Source organism: Grammomys surdaster, unplaced genomic scaffold (genome assembly GCF_004785775.1).
Source record: "Grammomys surdaster isolate TR1022 unplaced genomic scaffold, NIH_TR_1.0 125450, whole genome shotgun sequence".
In the NCBI taxonomy this organism is placed as follows: domain Eukaryota; kingdom Metazoa; phylum Chordata; class Mammalia; order Rodentia; family Muridae; genus Grammomys; species Grammomys surdaster.
The window spans coordinates 1,240,493-1,259,227 of record NW_021620314.1 but is presented as its reverse complement, the minus strand read 5'-3'; the positions used below and the strand labels follow the sequence as shown (position 1 = coordinate 1,259,227).

The following is an 18,735-nucleotide window of genomic DNA, read 5'->3' as shown; positions in this document are numbered from 1 at the left end:
AGGAAGGAAGGAAGGAAGGAAGGAAGGAAGGAAGGAAGGAAGGAAGGTGGGTGGGTAGTTTAAACAGCATCACAAACACAAGGGAACAGCCAGAGGATGAAAACCTGAGTAAGACTAAGGTTCTCCTACAAAGAAGAGCTGAGTGTTTGAGATCTGTAGCAGGTGAGTGTGTGCTGCCACCTGCTTAACCCTACAGCAGGAAACTGACTTTGAACCATTTTCTTATTGTTCTCCTTTAAGAATAAAACCAGGAAGGGGTAAAGACCTAAGGCTGGCAGCATGGTTAGGGGGTGGAGGATGGGACAGTCACCTAATCCTACTCCATTTCCCTTTCCACTTCTTTGGCTACTTTTTATACTTCTTTTTGCAATAAGAAGAAGAACCACTGCAGCTTTTGGCCTTATAAAGCACTACCCAAAGCACTGTCTCTTAGCCTGAAATTCTATGGAATCTGCATTGTCTGATAGATACAGTAGCATCTAGCTGCGACCAGCCACTGAGCGGCTGGAATGTGGCCAGGCCAACTGAGAAACTGGGGTTTTCAGACCAAATTTAAATAACTTTAAAAGGCACTGGTCACTTCTACTCCTTTAAATAGCCTCTCAATTCAAAGTACATGCCAACAGTGGATCTACTATGTTCAAACTATGTTTGTGGCTAAAATCCTAAAGATACAACTCAATGGCGAATAGGTCCGTTATCAAAATCCAAGTCCTGTAAACATCTGCCTTACAAATGCAAGGTTTTCTGATGTTCTGGCATGAGGGACACCACTCTCTAACCCTCGTACCCCTGTCCTTAGTACTTGGTTCACCGGAATCACCCTAGCTTACCGTTGTTACTTTATAGCTTTGCCTAATACCTAAAAATCACATCTTTGTGTTTGACCTGACTTGTGAAAACTAATTTGTCTACCAACAAACATTTTTTTCATTTGATGGCTTTTCTGATGGTTTAAAGATGAAAATTAAATTGATAGGAAGTGGTAATGCTGTCCTAATATCTGCCAGCTCAGAGCCATCCAGTTGTTCTACCGGCATCATTACTCAATGTGCTTGTCAAAATGGCCTCCCTAAATATGTCCTCTGAAAGAGACAAAAAGCTCTTGCCCTGGTCAGTTAGACAGATCAGAGGCAAGGGGTCTAAGTATTTACATAGAAGCTAATGTGACAGTGTTACCAATGTTTAGTTTGTGGTAAGTCTTCAGTGCAAGCACCCTTTCATGTTTACTATTTCAAAAACAAAACAAACAAACAAACAAACAAAAACCCTCAAAAAGCCAAGCTGTAGAATGGCCAGAAGACATGACCTCTTGACAGCTGTCACAGATCCTTTCCTGGCGCCTGTAAGCAATTACACCTAGGGGGACCAGCGAGGCTGTTATCACGGCATCCCAGCTGCTTCATTACAAAGCTGGCCTGAGGGAGCTGTACTCTGGCCACTAGGCACTTGAAACCAAGGTTTTGGTAAAGGTATAAACTTCTTCAGCAGGTTTGTCCCAGTTAAGATAGCTCCAGGCAACTCAGAAGACCTCATAAGCAAGCAAGCTAAGACTTAGTGACCTCCAGATCACTACTACCGCTGCCCTGGAGGCCCAGGCTCTGCCTTTGAACAGCTGTGCTTGATTAGGTCAAAAACCAGGAAGGCGCCTCTCCATGTGACTCAACAGAATGCTTGCAAATTCCAAACCTGAGGGCCCTGACTGGTCCCTAACTCAAGGCATTTGACTTGCTGAACTGGAAGAGGGTCAGTGACCTATGGAATTGCATATGAACTCAATAAATGCCATGATCCTTTTCCAAAAGTATAATCAGGCTGTTTGCACTTGTATGCGCTCCACATTAGGTTCCACTAAAGGATTGTCTTATCCCAGGTAAAGAAAGCTGAGCTGGCCTCTGGAAGGGCAGCACTCTTTCTTTCTTTCTTTCTTTCTTTCTTTCTTTCTTTCTTTCTTTCTTCCTTCCTTCCTTCCTTCCTTCCCTCCTTCCTTTCTTTCTTTCCCTTTCTTTCTTTCTTTCTTTCTTTCTTTTTCTCTCTTTCTTTCTTTCTTTCTTTCTTTCTTTCTTTCTTTCTTTCTTTCTTTCGGGGGAGGGGTGGTAGTGTTAGCAGCTGCCTTTGTTTTGTTTGGTTGGCCTGGATATCCCCAGCTTCCCTGTGTCTCCTGTTTCTTTTACCTTGGTTTCCAGAATCTTGTCTTTACAGGTGTGATCCACCACACCCTGCTTCCTTTTAGCACAAAAACTGGGTTTTTGCTTCCTTTGGTTCCAGGCTAGGCATTCTAAGAATCAGAAACACTAAGGAAAATCAGAACCACCAGCCTCAGATAAACCACGGGGCAGACTGTAAAGCTTGCAGTGGTTAGGCAACCTTTGAACAAAGAGCTACAGGAACAAAGGGGTGAACGTTCCTGTGAGCCTCCTGTAAATGTGCAACGTGCCTATACAAAATGTAGATGGAAATATTTACAAAGCAAATGTGTCAAAAGAGAAAGAAGGGAACTGAACAAGGAAGGGCCTGAGGGGGGGCAAGAGAGGCATTTCCTTTCCTATATTATACAATTCTCTATGGCAGGGATCTTTATTTTTAACAAATCTTTTACTTGAAACTTTAGCCTTACAAATACTTTAAAGCTCAAGGTAAAAGATATAATCTACTGGGTGAAAATTAATTTTAGATTGAAAAGAGTCCAATACAGTATTTCTAAAGCCTGAACTATGCAGCCATTGACAAACATAAATAAAACTTATAGATACATAAATAAAATATATATGTATATATATTTTATGTATGTAAGTACGCTGTCTTCATTGCATTATATATAGATGGTCGTGAGCCATCATGTGGTTGCTAGGAATTGGATTCACAACTTCTTAAAGAGGAGGCAGTGCTCTTAATCGCTGAGCCATCTCTCTGGTCCCACTTTTTATTTTTTATTTTTTTTAAACCACCACAGTGGCAAACGAGAGACAACTTTTTCTAGTAAGTTAAAGTCACTTGAAACAAAATGAGTTCTATCCTAAAATAGTCTCACTACACAAACCACATTTCCTAGAATTGAAGAGTGTTTTAAAATTCCCACCCGGGCAGTGATGGCACATGTCTTCAGTCTCAGCACTCAGGAGGCAGAGGCAGACATTATCTCTGTGAGTTCAAGGCCAGCCTGGTCTACAAATTGAGTTCCCAGGACAGCCAGGGTTACACAGAGAAATCCTGTCTCAAAAAAAAAACAAAAACAAAACAAAATAAAAAAAAATCCCTTCTTATATTTGACAAGTGAGCAAATGAAGCCCAGGGAAGATCAGTGATCATCAATGGCTGCGCTCAGGGAAGCTGAATTGAGCTCCAACCAAAGAAGGCGTTGGGGCAACTCTGAGCTCTCTAGTACTTTTCAAACGTGTGTCAGGATCATGAAGTGGGACTCCCGTTGCCATGATGGAGCCACAAATCACAGGCTGCATGGATGAAGCAAATTCAGGAAGGTTCTCCAGAGATCTCAAGTTATAAACCATGATAATCATTTTTTAGTCTAAAAAAAAACAAAACAAATCCGCCTCTACTTTCTTATTTTAATAATTTTGCTTTAGTCATTGTAAAAATTACTACCAGCCATATTATATTTACTTCTTTAAGCAACCACTGAAATAGAAAAAACATAACATGAATCATAATGTATTTGAGAAACAGCCCTATAGAAAATACTTGGAAAAAGTGTCCAAAGAGCCACCCTGAAGGCTATTTCCCAGAAATGATGTAAACATCTCCCAGAATCCTCTTGCCAAATGTTCTACTTACACTTTATGTTTGTTAAACCCTAAGGAAGCAAAAGTTAAATGAAAAGGATTTCGTCACCATATAAGACGAATCTAAAACACTGTAAGTGTCTGCCTCACAGCATATTTCTCTTTATTTTGGGTAAACGTCTTCTATGTTGATTTGAACGGCTGGGCCCAGCCAAAAGGTCTACCTAGCCTGGAACATGGAAACGTGGCCTTTCTAGAATGAAGGTCTCTGAAGCTGGAACTAAGGACATGTGGATGAGAGCATCTTGACTTTGCGAAGGCTCTGAATCTGATCAGCACTGGCCTCTCAAGAGGAGATATGAGACAGAAGGACACACAGGGAAGGTCCCATAGGCAGAGACACACTTTTAAGGGATGTGCCAAAGCCACAGGGTGACTTAGAGGGTACATGGCCTTCAGGCACCTATCTGCAGATTTCATCCACTTTGTCCTGATCTGTTAGTCGCCTTGGGAAATGATTACATTTTAACATTCACGGCTTTCTATTGAGGTACAACTGCTAGGCAAAATTATGCATTTGACATATATAATCTTATTCGTCTCAAGTTGGATTCCTTACATTTCAGTATGCCATAAGGTGCTCATCAGTTCTCTTTGGAAGTATTTCTCATACTTTCCTCTCATATTTCTCATACTTTTCTCATATTTCCTCGAAGTCACTTGCTAACTAACTATATAATTTAAATACTTATTTAATGCCTACGAAATACAAAGTCTTGATTACAAAGCTGTTTTAACTAAGGACCAAGATAGAATCAAAACACTCTTCTATGTTCTCAGGAGTTCACCTAAAAGGCAACAGGCAGGGCACAGTGGGATCAATGAGATTAATCAAGACAGTATCTCCAAAACTCTCAGGACAATGTATCCTCTCTAGTCAGAAAACACATCTCCTCTCCCTGTGTTCATAAACCTATCTTTTTTTCATTTTGGCCATTTCTCTGTTCCTCTTACACACTGATACCAATTTTTCTTACTTTGAAAATAATGTCAACTATCCAAATAATATAGCAGCATTTAAATACAGTGTTCTAGCTAGAACCTCATGCATCTCAAACCCCAGGCTGCTAAACAAGTTTCTTCTTGTCTCCACGACATGACGTTAAAATACACAGCTTTAGTTGAGCTGCCTCCGGAATTCAGAAGCTATGGTCACAGGGGAAATAAAAATCATTATGCTTTAAAATGACATGTTAAAAGTACTGTGAGATATCAATACAGGAGTTAATACAAAATACCATGTACCATGTGACTGTGTGAGCATCTTCTCTATGAACTCTCTAGCCTGTGTATTTGAAACAGCTGTAACAAAATAAAAAACGGTCTTAGACCGAAGACATCTGTAGCAGTTGTGAAGATCACAGAGGGAAGACAGGCAAGCAGCGGATGCTAAAGAGGGCATAGGAAAAGGAGAAGCATTCCAACTGGCTGCATTTTAAAACCCTTTACCCAGTGAACTGGAAAGCAGGGATTGAGTAGGCATTTCCCACAGTCAGAGCTCCATCATGGATACAATAACTGGATACAGAAAGGTCCTGGCCCTTGAGGACTGGAGCCAGGAACAGAACCAAGCAACAGGCAAGATCAGAACCAACAATGAAAAGTCAGGGTCCTTGCTTAGCTCAGACCAACCGGGAGGCAGGACAACACTTCTCCCTTTTCCCATGCTGGAGACGTGGAGGGAGGGCATCATAGGCAGAAGCAAATGATCAACTCTCCATAGCTGTCACTGCACATTTACTCTCATAGAGCTTCCTTCCGAGGCTCAGAGTCTCGGGCAGCATGCGCTGTCTTCCTATAGGTAGTGTTCTGAGACCGGTTCTAACTGCAGTTGGCTGGGAAATCTTTGGCAGCTGTGGCCATCTGAGCAGCTATTGTTTGTCACTGCGGTACTGGTGCCGGCAGGATTAGGCTTGGAGCCAAAAATGGAATTCTATTCATAGCCTGTCAAGGCTGGAAAGTAGCTCGGAATTCATTTAACTCGAACTTTCAGAGGTCTGCAGAAAACACTAATAAAATTAACCAAATGGTCACTCTAAAGCCACACAAGGAGTGGCCGAGGTCAGCATCACCGGCTTCTCTTCTGCTTTTACGTCTGTCTTACAAGCTGTTTCCTGTTGGAAATTAGTGGTTTCAAAACACAAGATCAGAAGGCAAAGCAATTTCACCGTGAATTAATTGTTTTTAGTGTTCTACTAAAGTTATGCAGTGGAGGGAGGGAAGAAGAGAGGAAGGGAGGGAGGAAAAGTACACAACCTACTGTAAGGTTAATATCAGCAAGCCTCAACTTAAGTATTAAGTGCAAAATCTTACGTGTAATTTTAGGAACTGACATTCAGTGAAATAGAAAAGCAGAATTCTCCTTGATCCAACTGATCCTAAGGACTCCACAAAAACAGATTTGATGGGGGAAAAATGCGCCAGAAAATGCAGGAAATAAAGCCTGACTTATTAGACTTCAAAGATAATACAACTCATTACAAAATAAAAACTAGTGTGAGAAATAGATTTTTTTTTTTAAAAAAAAAAAAAGGTCTATAGTCCTTAAACATACACACAGGTAGCTTTTCTTTTTTTTTTTTTTTTTTGTTATTTTGTTGTTAATCAATTCCTGCCCTTGTGGGGTGTGTGGCCCTCCATTTCCTTCCTTTCTAAAGCTATCAAATGTTACCGGAAACCCTCGGAAGTTGTTTGCGGCTGTAGCTACTTCCTATTGCACTTTGTTAGGTCTCCCTTCCAGCCACAATAAAATGCCATTTTCTGATTGCCTCATTACTCAGGAATACAAGACTCATTTACCAAAGGAGCATGCAACCAGAACACGGTTAGGTGCCCAGTGTGTCTACTACTCGCTGTCCTACTCTGTGATTAGAAAATGTTCTTTCTGTAGATTACTAAATATAAATATTCTATCTCTACTCCATCTGTCTGTAATCTTCTACTGAACAACCACACCACTCCTTACATCCGAGAAGGACAGTTCTTTATGAAATACTCTACATGTGAAAGAGGAAATCTGAGCCCCTTGGATATTGGTGTTCTGTAAGAAGCACAACAAATTTATAATGCAGTTCTTTGAGTATGAACAACTCAGTCCCAGACAAGGTTATGAAAAGAACAGGGGAGGGAGGAAATAATAATAAAAGTCCTCCAAGAACAAGAGCCAACCAGGGGAGCTGGCACTTATAGTTCTGACTATTTTTAATACGATATACCAGCAGCACAAGGACAAAGATATCAAAAATGTAGGCATCTTTTATCTTCAAGTGAGAAATGATTTATTTCTTAAAGGGGAAAAGAACTAATTAGTAGTTTACTATCCAATTCTAAACATCGACCAGGAACTTGCTAAATTTCAAAAATATGCATATTAATAACACATATTCTAATTGTTGTAATTTAAGTGACTAAGCTCCTGGAAAGGCAACACTCAGTTCATCTATGCACTCTTGTTTGCAGGAATGGGAAAAGTTGGATCTTTTATTACAGAGTTTAATAATTTAAATAGCTGCTGCTCCATTTAAAGAAAAAAGAAAAAAATCAATACGTGAAGTATTTCCACTGTTACATATAACACATCAGGGCAGGGGAGGACTGCTCAACTTATATGGACTTTAAACTGTGAATGGTTAGACACATTTTGCAATACTTAAAGCTAAACAAACTTGAAAGTTCCTTGTATCATTGTGCTACCAACGCTAAGCTAAATGGATACGACAGACACTGGACAGACTACCTACCTAAAAACTTCCATGGCCTTTTATACAAAATGGTCAGTAATCCCTACAGTATACAGTCAATGGCAGCAGGCTTAAGGATCTAGGATCATTTAAAAGCATTGTGGTTTTAAATGTGAAAAAGGCCACAGAAACAGTATCAGACCAAAAGCAACTATTCTCTGACACAGCATTCTTTAAGATATATAAAACCACCGCAAAACCACACTTGCACATCCAGGACACAGTACCCAGAAGCAGCAGTGAGGAAATTCATGCCTGCGGCTTGGGCCCTGGGCCCTGGGTGGTCTTGACCTCTCTGAGGTCATGTAATTATTTGTAAAGTGTTTGGAGTCTCTTTGCCCTTCTCACAAGGCTCTTCCCCGGGAAGATTTAAAGGATTTAAGTGGGTCAAAGTTGATTGCAAAATGCAAAGCACAAACCACAGGGACAAGAGTGTGGCTCGCACTCCCAATACAAAGAGGAATGAGGCTAAGGGACTGCAGAAGGGTTAAGAAGTGTAAGGAAACAACAGAAAATTGGAAAAAAGAAAAAAAATAACAAAACAAAACAGAGTTTACTGCTCTCTCTTTGGCTGTCCCCTTGAAGTTCGGCTCTCAAAGACAACTGAGATGCACAAGAAAGAACACCAGCAGCATCAGAAGAGCCTAAAGTATTCTAAACTACTGATCCAAAGACTCTGGGCAGGACCTCAACCCAACAGAGCAATCTGAGCTGGAGATATGGCTCAGTGGTGGAATGTGCCTAGCATATGTGGGTCTTTGGGTTCAATCCCCATTACTGCCCAAGAGTGGGGAGGAGTAAGCCACCCTCAAATTTCAAAACCATTTTTAAATCTCAAGGGGCAGAAATACATGACTCACCTGATCAGAGACTGACTTACAATGTACCTGCTCAGACAATCACACAAATCAAAGCACGGATGCCTTGCTCGTGCCTGCTACCCACTCCTAATCTATTGAGCATGGTCAGAAAATATAGTTCTTCATATATTTCTTTTCACACAGGAAGAAGGACAGTAGTCCTTCTGAATGAAAATTAGTCAAACAGTAATGTATTTACTGGAGAAGAGCCGATGAAAGGACCAGAGAAAGGCAGATAGATACACATCTACAGTCAAATTTTGCTGAGTCAATCACTAACTACCCTGAAGGGATTTTTCTAAACCATTTTGCCTTGCTTAACTGAAAAGAAATAGAAGCAGTAGCCTCTGTGCTTGGAAATACAGACTGCATTATGATTCAGTGTAGAAAGGCCAAAAGATGAGTCTTTTACTATGTATGGCCCACAGCATGATCCCTAAGCACTGGGACAAGTCAAGGGGCAGAAAAGGATGCCAAGAAAGCATGGACACGCCTTTAGGGCTGTTGTCCTTTAAAAAAAAAAAAAAAAAAGGTAAGGTGAAATAAAGGAGCTGGGTGTGGGATGCTGAGATAACATCTAGCAGCTCAGAGCACACTGGGAAGATTCCAGCTAAGGGACAGGGCAAGACAGGGCAAGGGTGGGTCAGCAAAACAGCAGGTGGGGGGTGGGGGGGGGGGAGGTGGGGAGGTGGGGGGGTATGATCATGAGCTCAGGGTTGGTTAGTCTGCTAGCTAGTTTTATGTCAGTTTCACACAAGCTAGAGGCATCAGAGAGGAGGCAGCCTCAATTGAGAAAATGCCTCCATAATATCAGGCTGTAGGCAAGCCTGTAGGGCATTTTCTTAACTTGTGATTGATGGGGGAAGGGCCCTGACCATTGTGGACAGAGCCAGCCCTGTCCTGGGTTCTGTAAGAAACCAGGCTGAGCAAGCCCTCATGAGCAAGCCACACCCTTCCATGCCCCTGCATCAGCTCCGGCCCTCACTGCTTTTGATGAAGAATTGTTATCTAACACTGTTGAGTAAAATAAACCCTTTCCTCCCCAAGTTGCTTTTTGGTCCTGGTGTCTCATCGCAGCAATGGAAACCCAAACTGAGAGAGTCAGTTTGTTTCTGAAAGGCAACTGCTACGTCGTTCTCCATCCCCAGCCCCCAGAGAGGCTCCAGAAGCCAGAGCACCAATACAGAAAAAGAAAACACAAGGTTAAGACACTAGGGACGGGAATCAAGGACTTTATGTAAAAGTGACCGTCCTCACTGGGCATCTTCCCATGCCCTTTGAATCCTGCATTATGTGACTCAACTACTTACTGAAGTCAGTACTGTAATCTAGAAAGGATGTCACCACCAGGCCTGAGTGCAGACACCACACGGCTCAGTGTTGTTAGGCACAGAATGCAAGTAACTTATGGCCATTATGAGGAACACAGACTAGGCAGAACTTAAGGACAGATACTCTGGGCGTCCTCAATGGTATAGCTTAGAGAGACATAAAGTGAACTCTTTAATTTGCTTTTTTTCTACCAGCTCCAGACACCCACGATACTAATAAGTTTATATCTAAAACTAATCAGCAATTCCATTTTTATTATTTAAACACACACACATATCTTTGTTGGAATTATCTAGTGCTCCTTTAACAAAGCTTTTTGAGGGAGGAGTACACACATATTTATTGCATTTCTAAAACTGAATAAACATTTTTAGGATTCAAAAAGAGCAATACCTGAGCTACTAGATCGGCACCAAGGGGCCAGATTACACTTAAAGATACCAAAGACAAGTAAGATAGACAAAGTAACAGTTCGCAGGGTACTAGATGTCAGGCAAAAATAAAAAGCATTACTCGCTACAACACGTAAATGCCCATCAATCACTAAATGGATAAACTGTATCCACATAAGGACAAAAACAAAAAGAGCCCGGACTTAAGGCTCATACAGAGTTGCAGGGTACATGAATCTCAAACATGTTGAGTGCTAAACCCTTTCCCCCCCAAAGTTTACACCATGTCAGCCCATTTATAAAAAAATCTGTGGGCAAATTTATATATAACTAATATGACAGGGAACACCAGGGGTCATCTAGGGATGGGGACAGTGAGCAGGGCTACAGAAACCTAGGAGGCAATTCTTTAGAATCTGTCTGACGAGGTAATGGGTTCCTGGGTCTGGACAAATGTGGATTTACCTCGTGCTAATTATACCCCAAGGGAGCTTTTTAAAAGTAAAAAGACTTACATTGTATCAAAACCTTGGAAGACAGCAAATTCACTGAGAATAAGACTTGGGTCTTTTCTGAGGCAGGCACATGCCGCAAGAGTAACCTTCAAAATTATCCAGGCAACTGTAAATTGTCTATCAGTCCTCAAAGCTGATAACAGGTGGGGTCAGTTTCCTAGGGTTACTAGAGGATAAGGAAACACATAAAGCTCACACTGGCCCCTTTTGTCTGGGCTCCTCCTCTGTCCTTGGCATACCACAGAGCTATGATGCTTCTGTTTGCGTGAGCAGGCAGAGTCAAGGCTCCAAACAATAAAATATCTGTATTCCTGCCTCTCTCTTGCCTTGAGCAAAGGCACAATTTACGTTGGAAGACGCAAACTGACCCTAACTGATACTGGATATAACCAAACGACAAGGAAAAGTTACTAAAATTGACTCTGTTAACAAAATTGTCTATGTCAGGAAAGGAAAGTGAGTTAAGCCTTTTGCCTGTGTGCCCTAAAAGAGAAACCTCATCAAGTCCTACTTATAATTAGTATACTAGCAACTGCTGAGATGAAGAAAGACAGCCTCGGCACCATAATTAAACACTGGAAGATACTAAAAAAAGAAGTTCATTCAAGCCTGCTGCTTGGAGACCAAACTTCAGAAAATTACTCATCTCTCAGTTCCAGAAAGCTTATTTGAAAAAAAAAAAAACATATTCCTGTCAACAATAAAATATTGGCATGCTTTCCTGATTTACAAAATGACTATGGGTAGGTGTTTTAGTCTATACAACATGTTCTAAGAACTTTATAAAGATTCTGGAATACAAGTCGTTATTCATAAAGGCCATGTAAACACTAGCCTCAGTCCTTACCTGTCAGTCAGGGGGCCAGCCTGTCATCTACCCTCCTAAGTCTGTCTCTTGGGATCTTAACTACTCTACCTGCTTCTCCCATCTTCAAAATCAGCCCGACAGCTCTCCCAGGGCCTTCTGCTTCCTGACTGACCCACACCATCAGTGTGATTCCAGTTATAGCAAACACCTTCACCACAGGCTGTGTCAGGCTGCTTCACACACGACCTTCCCTGTGCTCCTTCACGTCTGAGGCATCCAGGGTGTATGCACTTCACATCCAGACACTTTAAACATTAGGCTTTCTGTAGTGCACCCGATATTCGATAATCCCCAGGAAGCAAGGGATTGCACCTTACGTTTGTTTACCCAAAGGAAATGTAGAGCTGTATGAATCCACTAAAATCTTGGTTGTCGTATATACATCAAACAAGCAGCTGAAACATGCAAGAGAAACAGACTGCAGTACATTTTCCATAAAGGACTCTGAGGAGTCCAGGAGGAGGGTCTTAATAAGAGTGCCAATCGCTCATCTTGAACCCTAGAGCCTCCTGCCCTAATGTCTGTTTCCTCCCCAGTCCCAGGAGAAAACCTTAACAAAGGCCACATCTCTGAGTTCCGGCCCGGTGATTTTCCTCCTTTACTCATTAATTACTAAGGACCCTGATTTAAGGTCTCTAGGTGGTGTTCCGGGTCAGTAAATCACAAGAGCTTTCTTCTTTCAGAAAGTCTTTCACTGGCTCCCACAATCCAGCCTCCATTTTAACAAACCACCTCTTAAAACTCAGTGTCTGCTGTATGGTCTCAGGGGATAAGGCGGTCTACTGATGTCCCTTGAGCCCTGAGGATCATGCCTAGACTTTCTGCTTTGTCGGAGGCATACTTCGCTGTACTTACTGTATTTTCTTAACAATATGTTTGTTAAAGCATGGTTATTTTTGGATATTTAAGGACATGGTGCTCTGAGAAACTCTCTACTAACCAGTTTGCATCATGCCTCTCAGCAACTAGCCCCATCCACTACAGTCGGCTTCTACTCCTGTCTGCCTTCAAGCTGTGAAAACAACCTGCTTGGAGATGCACTCTCTCCTGCTGTCTTCACCCTGGGGTGAGAGCTCACCATGAACTCCTAGAGTGTGTGTCACAGAAGACACAGGAGAGTACCAATGTCGGCAGGCACCATTTCCTAAGAGGCACAAGGGAGAGACTCAAAGAGAAGGCCAGGCTAGACCAGGGCTTGTTCCACAAGCCATGACATTGGGTGTCATTATTCCTGAGACCTAGCCTAGACAATCTAAACTTTCTCCTATTAATTATGCCGAGAGCTGCAGTATTTGCTCAGATACTGGAAGGACATTTATTGCTTGCTTCCCTGTCTCTTCACAGGGGACTTAATCGAATCTAAAAGAGGGATGGAAGGCATAAAAAAGAAACATTTTTCAAGTCTAATTTGTTAAGCAGTTTTAAAAAAAGCTAGTTGTTTTTATTATATATTGTATTACAGATACAATATATAAAATATAACTTGTTAAAATATATTTTAATTTATATATACTTTAATATATATTATATATATTTTTTTTTAATATATATATGTATGTATGTATGTACACACACACACACACACACACACACACACTAGCTTCAGTCCTTACCTGTCAGTCAGGCGGCCAGCCTGTCATCTACCCTCCTAAGCCTGTCTCTTGGGACCTTTACTACTCTACTTGCTTCTCCCATCTTCAAAATCAGCCCGACAGCTCTCCCAGGGCCTTCTCCTGACTGACCCACACTTTTACTTCTGGGCTTTTGCTTCTCTCTTTCCACACTGGGGCCACACCTTCGGTTCAGGCATGCTATCTGGACTCTAAACTTCCTCCAAAATTACTTTAAACTTACACCTTTCTTCTTTTACAGCAAGTGAGACATGTTTTACATTTTTGACTCTTAGTTTGTGACTCTTTCTTTCATTTGACTTCCCAGCAACAGTGGGACCTAATTACTGCCTGAACCTTGAAAATAGTACATATCCCACTGCAGCATCAGGCCCTGTGCTAGAGGCTGCCTGACCCGGCAGGGTCGAGCCATGCTGCTAACCCACTTCTTAGCTCCAAGTTCACCATGACCTTCAATGCTGAAAAGAGACCGCTCTCAGATACTAAACATTTCTCTTCTATATACCTCAGTTCTTCAAGGCTCAATCTGTCTTGATAAATCGTTACTTTTCTAAGAATCCAAACTAGACTAGCATTTGTCCCAAAAGCTAGGATACAATTATCTGTAAACAAACAAATTTATGAAGCACTCAAAATAAATCTTGAAGTCACTCAACTACTAAAGAAAAGTATTTATAATGGCAGGCTGAAACATGATCATAAGAGTTTTACAAAGTAACAATTTAACCCCCTTGAGTGTTTCTTTAGACTCAGGGTGCAAGACTTTACTATGAAGCAAAAACCATCAATCAGCTATATGGTAGGAAGGCCAAAGAGGTACACACGTGTTTGGATTAAACTTCATCCACAAATTAAACCTTGTTCAGGGGAACTGAAGAGGGAAAAGAGGTACCGAACCAAAGAAACTTTGGCAACAGAGAAATGCTAACTCCTAGCTCTCAAATGAGAGACTGTACTCACACACATGAGATCCGTTTAGAAGCATGAACATACCTGTTTTAGGATGTATTGAGAAGAATCCTTGCGGATTCCCACTTGTAATTCTGTACGTCAACTTGTCACTGGAGCTGGAATCTGGGTCAAAAGCCTCAATCTGAACCACGGATACATCCTTGGGTGAGTTTTCCATGATTTCTGGATAGTACACAGGCTCTGATGTCTGTGGTGCGTTGTCATTGACATCCTCCACCTCTATGTAGACTTCTATGAAGGACGACAGAGGCACTACACCCTGGTCTGTGGCATAGACTGTGAGCCAGTAGTGGGAAGTTGACTCTCTGTCCAGCCGGTCTGACGTCTCTATAACACCTAGAAAGCAGCAGCCAAAGAAGAAAGTTAACGACAAGCACAAGATGCCACTTGTGTCTGAGAACGACTTTCCTCGTGGCTTATGTGTCACTTACAAGGAGATGCATGAACTTCAGCACGTCTTTGTCCCTCAGTTTCCCTGAATAAGGGATGGAGATAACTGCCTACTCCCTAATGGCTGAATAAATGAGTTAATACCTATGAAACAGTTAAATATGCAGTATATAATATAGACTAAAGAAGTATTAACAATTACTAGTGTCAAGCAGATCACTTTAAAAATCTATGATCTTAAGCTGAGATTAAAATCATGCGTATGGATCTCTGTGATTTTGAGGCCAGCATTGTCTACAAGGACAGCCAAGGATACACAGTGAGACCCTGTCTTGAAAACCCCAAAAGGCAAAAACAAACAAACAGAAAGTCTATGATCTAAGCGTGAAAGTAACCCAGGAGATGGGCACGAAGAGATCATCTCATGGTCTAATACGCTGTTTTCCAAAGATAAAACTTGTGGCTGGTTGATATGTGTTGAGTTTCATGGAGATTAAGCAGGAAACCAAAGACAAACCGGAGTGAGGGCTCAGTCCCACTCAGTGAACCATAGCCCAGGAACAGAGACCAAGAGTAACATTCCTCTAGACATCTAGGGTAATTGGAGTAAGGCTACCAAATCCTCAAAAAAAAAAAAAAAAAAAAAAAAAAAGCTAAGGAGAAAAAATAGGAAAATTTTGCAAGCCTAGCATAAGAGACTGCTCAAGTCTCTTACATGATAAACCTCTTAACATCTTTAGTCATCTTAAGCAAACAGACAACATGTATGTTCTTAAACATAAATTCTCACAGTCACATTCCAAGGGTATATCTTTCCTAGCTGCTCCTGCTATTTCTGGTTCCTCATATAAAACACAGCTACTATGCACTTAATGAATAAACTGCCCAAGTATCTTGGCTGGAGCTAGGATACAGAGTCTTCCATTGAGACCCAAATTAGGACACAGTTTTTACTGAGAGAACTGGGAAGAGGGGAAGCATATAACCACTGGGGGGAAAAAAAGACTCAATAGGATTGGTGTATTTTGGCTCAGTTACAGAAATCTACTAAAACATCAATTCCAGAATCGTCCCCCAACAAAGTGATTAGAAGTGGAAATGTAAACTCTCTTCAGCAAATTTGGCCTTTCATTTACGGGTGGGTATAGTCTTGGCTTTCAGCTCCCAGAATGATTGGTCATTGTGAACTGATGACACCTTCAGCGTTCAACGCCATGCACCTGACTACACTTCAGAACTCCTCCAACCTCAGAATCACTGCTGTTCCCCTTCCCATGCAGAAATGCAAATCCAAGGACCCCTATGTTCAACAGTAAGACAGAATTTATTTTAAGCACTAACCCGTATTATGCACTTAAATTATCAAACAGACCCCTTAACTGTATGCAACACAACATTTTAAAACGTGGATACGCTATAGAACGGCTCAGTTGAGCTAATCAACTATGCAGATAGTCCCTCTTGTGTGTATTTGTGTGTTTGGGGGGGGGAAGAATAGCTAATGTTCATCAAATTTTCAGACACAACACATTGCTATTAACTATGGTTAAAAAAGTCCTTGTATTTAGGATTACTTAAAATTTAAATCCTTGCTTATTTGGGTGTGTAATATCAGAAAAAGTCACAGCGTAATGAATAACCGAATGCAAAGTGCACTATCTTAAAATATATGTTTACAGCCATATAGATATAGATATAGATATAGATATAGATATAGATATAGATATAGATATAGATATAGATATATAGATATAGATATAGATATAGATATAGATATAGATATAGATATAGATAGATAGATAGATATAGATATCTTTGCTTAGAAGTTGATAACACCCAAAATGATTCCCCCTTTTCTCTAACCCAAACGCAATCTCCATGTATTTGACAATGCACTAAGTTAGTAAACCATAACTGTTTGCATCTTGAACAAACACATCTTTTCTATCCCCCCTTGTTGATTGCAAGCCATCACTTTACCCAAGGAAGTCAGAGACGCAGGCTGATTCCCCCTACAAGGGTTACACACCAACACAAGGAAGGCACAGATGCTGCTGACGCTCCCGTGCTGCCGCTCTATTAAAATGCAATTAAATCCAGCGGACAAGTGAAGTATTGTTAGAACATGTCAAGCAGACAAGACGCATGGTGGTTCTACCCCCTGCCTCTCACTTCTAACCACCAAATATTTCATGCTGCTATCTTTCTTTTTCATCGTAGGCCTCTCGATGTAATTATAAGCTCATAAAGCAATGACAAGTCCATAAACAATTTGTTCCGGATTCACTCTATGCCAGACATCGTGGTAGCCCCACACTGAACCTTGCATCTTTTCTGAAATGCCTCAACTAATGATGCTATTGTCTCCACATCACGATTCAAACTTCGGACGTGAGGAACAGTCCCAGGGCCCCAGTACAGGGCAGAGCATTGAAATCCAGCTCCAGCAACAGTTCCTGGTCAGGTCTATTCTGAGGACAATGATTGGAGGATGAAAAGAACTTCATGTGATTGCCTTGAAGACACAATAGGCTTCAGATCCCATGCACCTTGTTAATGTCAATATTCAGGTGAAGATTATACATTCAGTCAAATACAATAACTTTGAGGGAAAGACATGAAATGAAAGCATGTTACGATGGACAACAGGTTATTTGCCTTCCCTCACGTTTTTTTTTTTTTTTTTTCTAGTCTCATCTATGTACCCTTCTACTTAGAACTGGTTCTCCCATCCAATCAACAGAGCACAGGGCAAAGGTCATGTTCCTTTTAATGTGAACCCCTCCCAAGAACTCCTAGCTATGGCCAGGAGAATAGCTGGGAATAAAGAAAGGTCGAAAACAATGTTATATCAAATATTAATTAAGAAAGTAAGACTAAGGAGCGAGATGCCTGCTTTCCTATGACACAAAGTCACTGGTTGCAGAGATAGACCACATCTCCTTAATCAAGCAGGGGTTAAGAATCTAGTCCATCTTTCACAGAAAGCATCTCTAAAATAATCCACATGCCAGTCATCTAGAAGTATGACTAAAATAATGTTTATTCTTTGAGTCACTCAGAGTCCTTACTCCTGTAACCAATACAGCTGCCACCAACACAGGGAAAAAAGTCACAAATAAAAATGCCTGCCTTCAAGCCATCACTGGGTGTGAATTAGACAATTATACTCATTCTTAAAATTCTACTCCTCTTCTAAATCCTCTTGCCCGTGAGTCAACTTTCAACTGCTGATAACCAGCAATAACTTTTCTTTGTATAAGAAGTTACAAACTCATTCTTCCTAGGAAAAAGTAAAATGTATAGTCTTTAAAGATTTAAAACAAAAAAATGAATCTTTATCTTTAGACTCTCTCAGAGTTTGCATCCTGTCTTCAACAACCTGTTGTTTTCCCCCCAGAACTGTCTGTTCCTAGTTATAATTTCTCATCTTTCATTTATTGGCTTTTAAAACAAAAACAGAACGGTTGCTATGAGACAGAACCTCCTGCCTCTCTATCAGGTGCTGGGATTATGGGTACAAATCACCATGCCTGGCTCTTTCACCTTTTAGATAGCAGTGACAGTATGCAATTAGAGGACAGATATGGCCAGAGTGTCAAGAGGAAGACGTAATCCTGTCTTGTAGAGAATTCCCTCTAGCCAGATGCAGAAGGAAAATCCAGTTAAAACAGGGAGGAACCAGGAAATCACAGGATTCTTATCTTGTGAGGAATGTGGGAGTCACACAGGATGACCAGGGACTTTCAATGACAGACATGCTGTGCACAGAAGACAGCCCAGACATGCCTGTGCTCTGCAATGTGGTATAATCAGGAATTGTTCCCTTACTTTAATGAAGTATTTCAGAAGCCTAAGTGCCCAACTTTTAAACCTTGAGAATACAATGAAGACATTTTCCAAAAAAGGCTGCTCATAAGCTGAACAATCTGAAAAAAAAGCTGGAAATCTGAAACCATTAGCTAAAACTATTTATCATTCCTAACATGCTTCATGGGATTGCAAAGCCACCACCAGATGTCACTATGGAAACTGACTTTAAATATGCATCTGTTGAAATCACTACTATGCTGAAGGGAAAGAAAGATCATGTGATTTCTAAAAGAGCATTCAGCCATAAATGGGATGTCTTTTATCAAATTGCTCCCCTAGAGACTTAGGATCTATGTAGAGGAGGAGGAGGAGGAAGAGGAGGAGGAGGAGGAGGAGGAGGAGGAGGAGGAGGAGGAGGAGGA

The 18,735-nt window shown here is 41.1% G+C and overlaps 1 protein-coding gene across 1 annotated transcript in view; it reads right to left on the bottom strand.

Annotated features, from left to right (window-relative positions):
* The window catches only part of Fat1 (FAT atypical cadherin 1), a 118,854-nt gene that overhangs the window by 49,972 nt on the left and 50,147 nt on the right, over nucleotides 1-18,735 (bottom strand). The window contains exon 3 of the mRNA XM_028786254.1: nucleotides 14,132-14,446. Coding sequence (XP_028642087.1) covers nucleotides 14,132-14,446 — 315 coding nt within the window. The remainder of the gene's footprint in view (nucleotides 1-14,131; nucleotides 14,447-18,735) is intronic.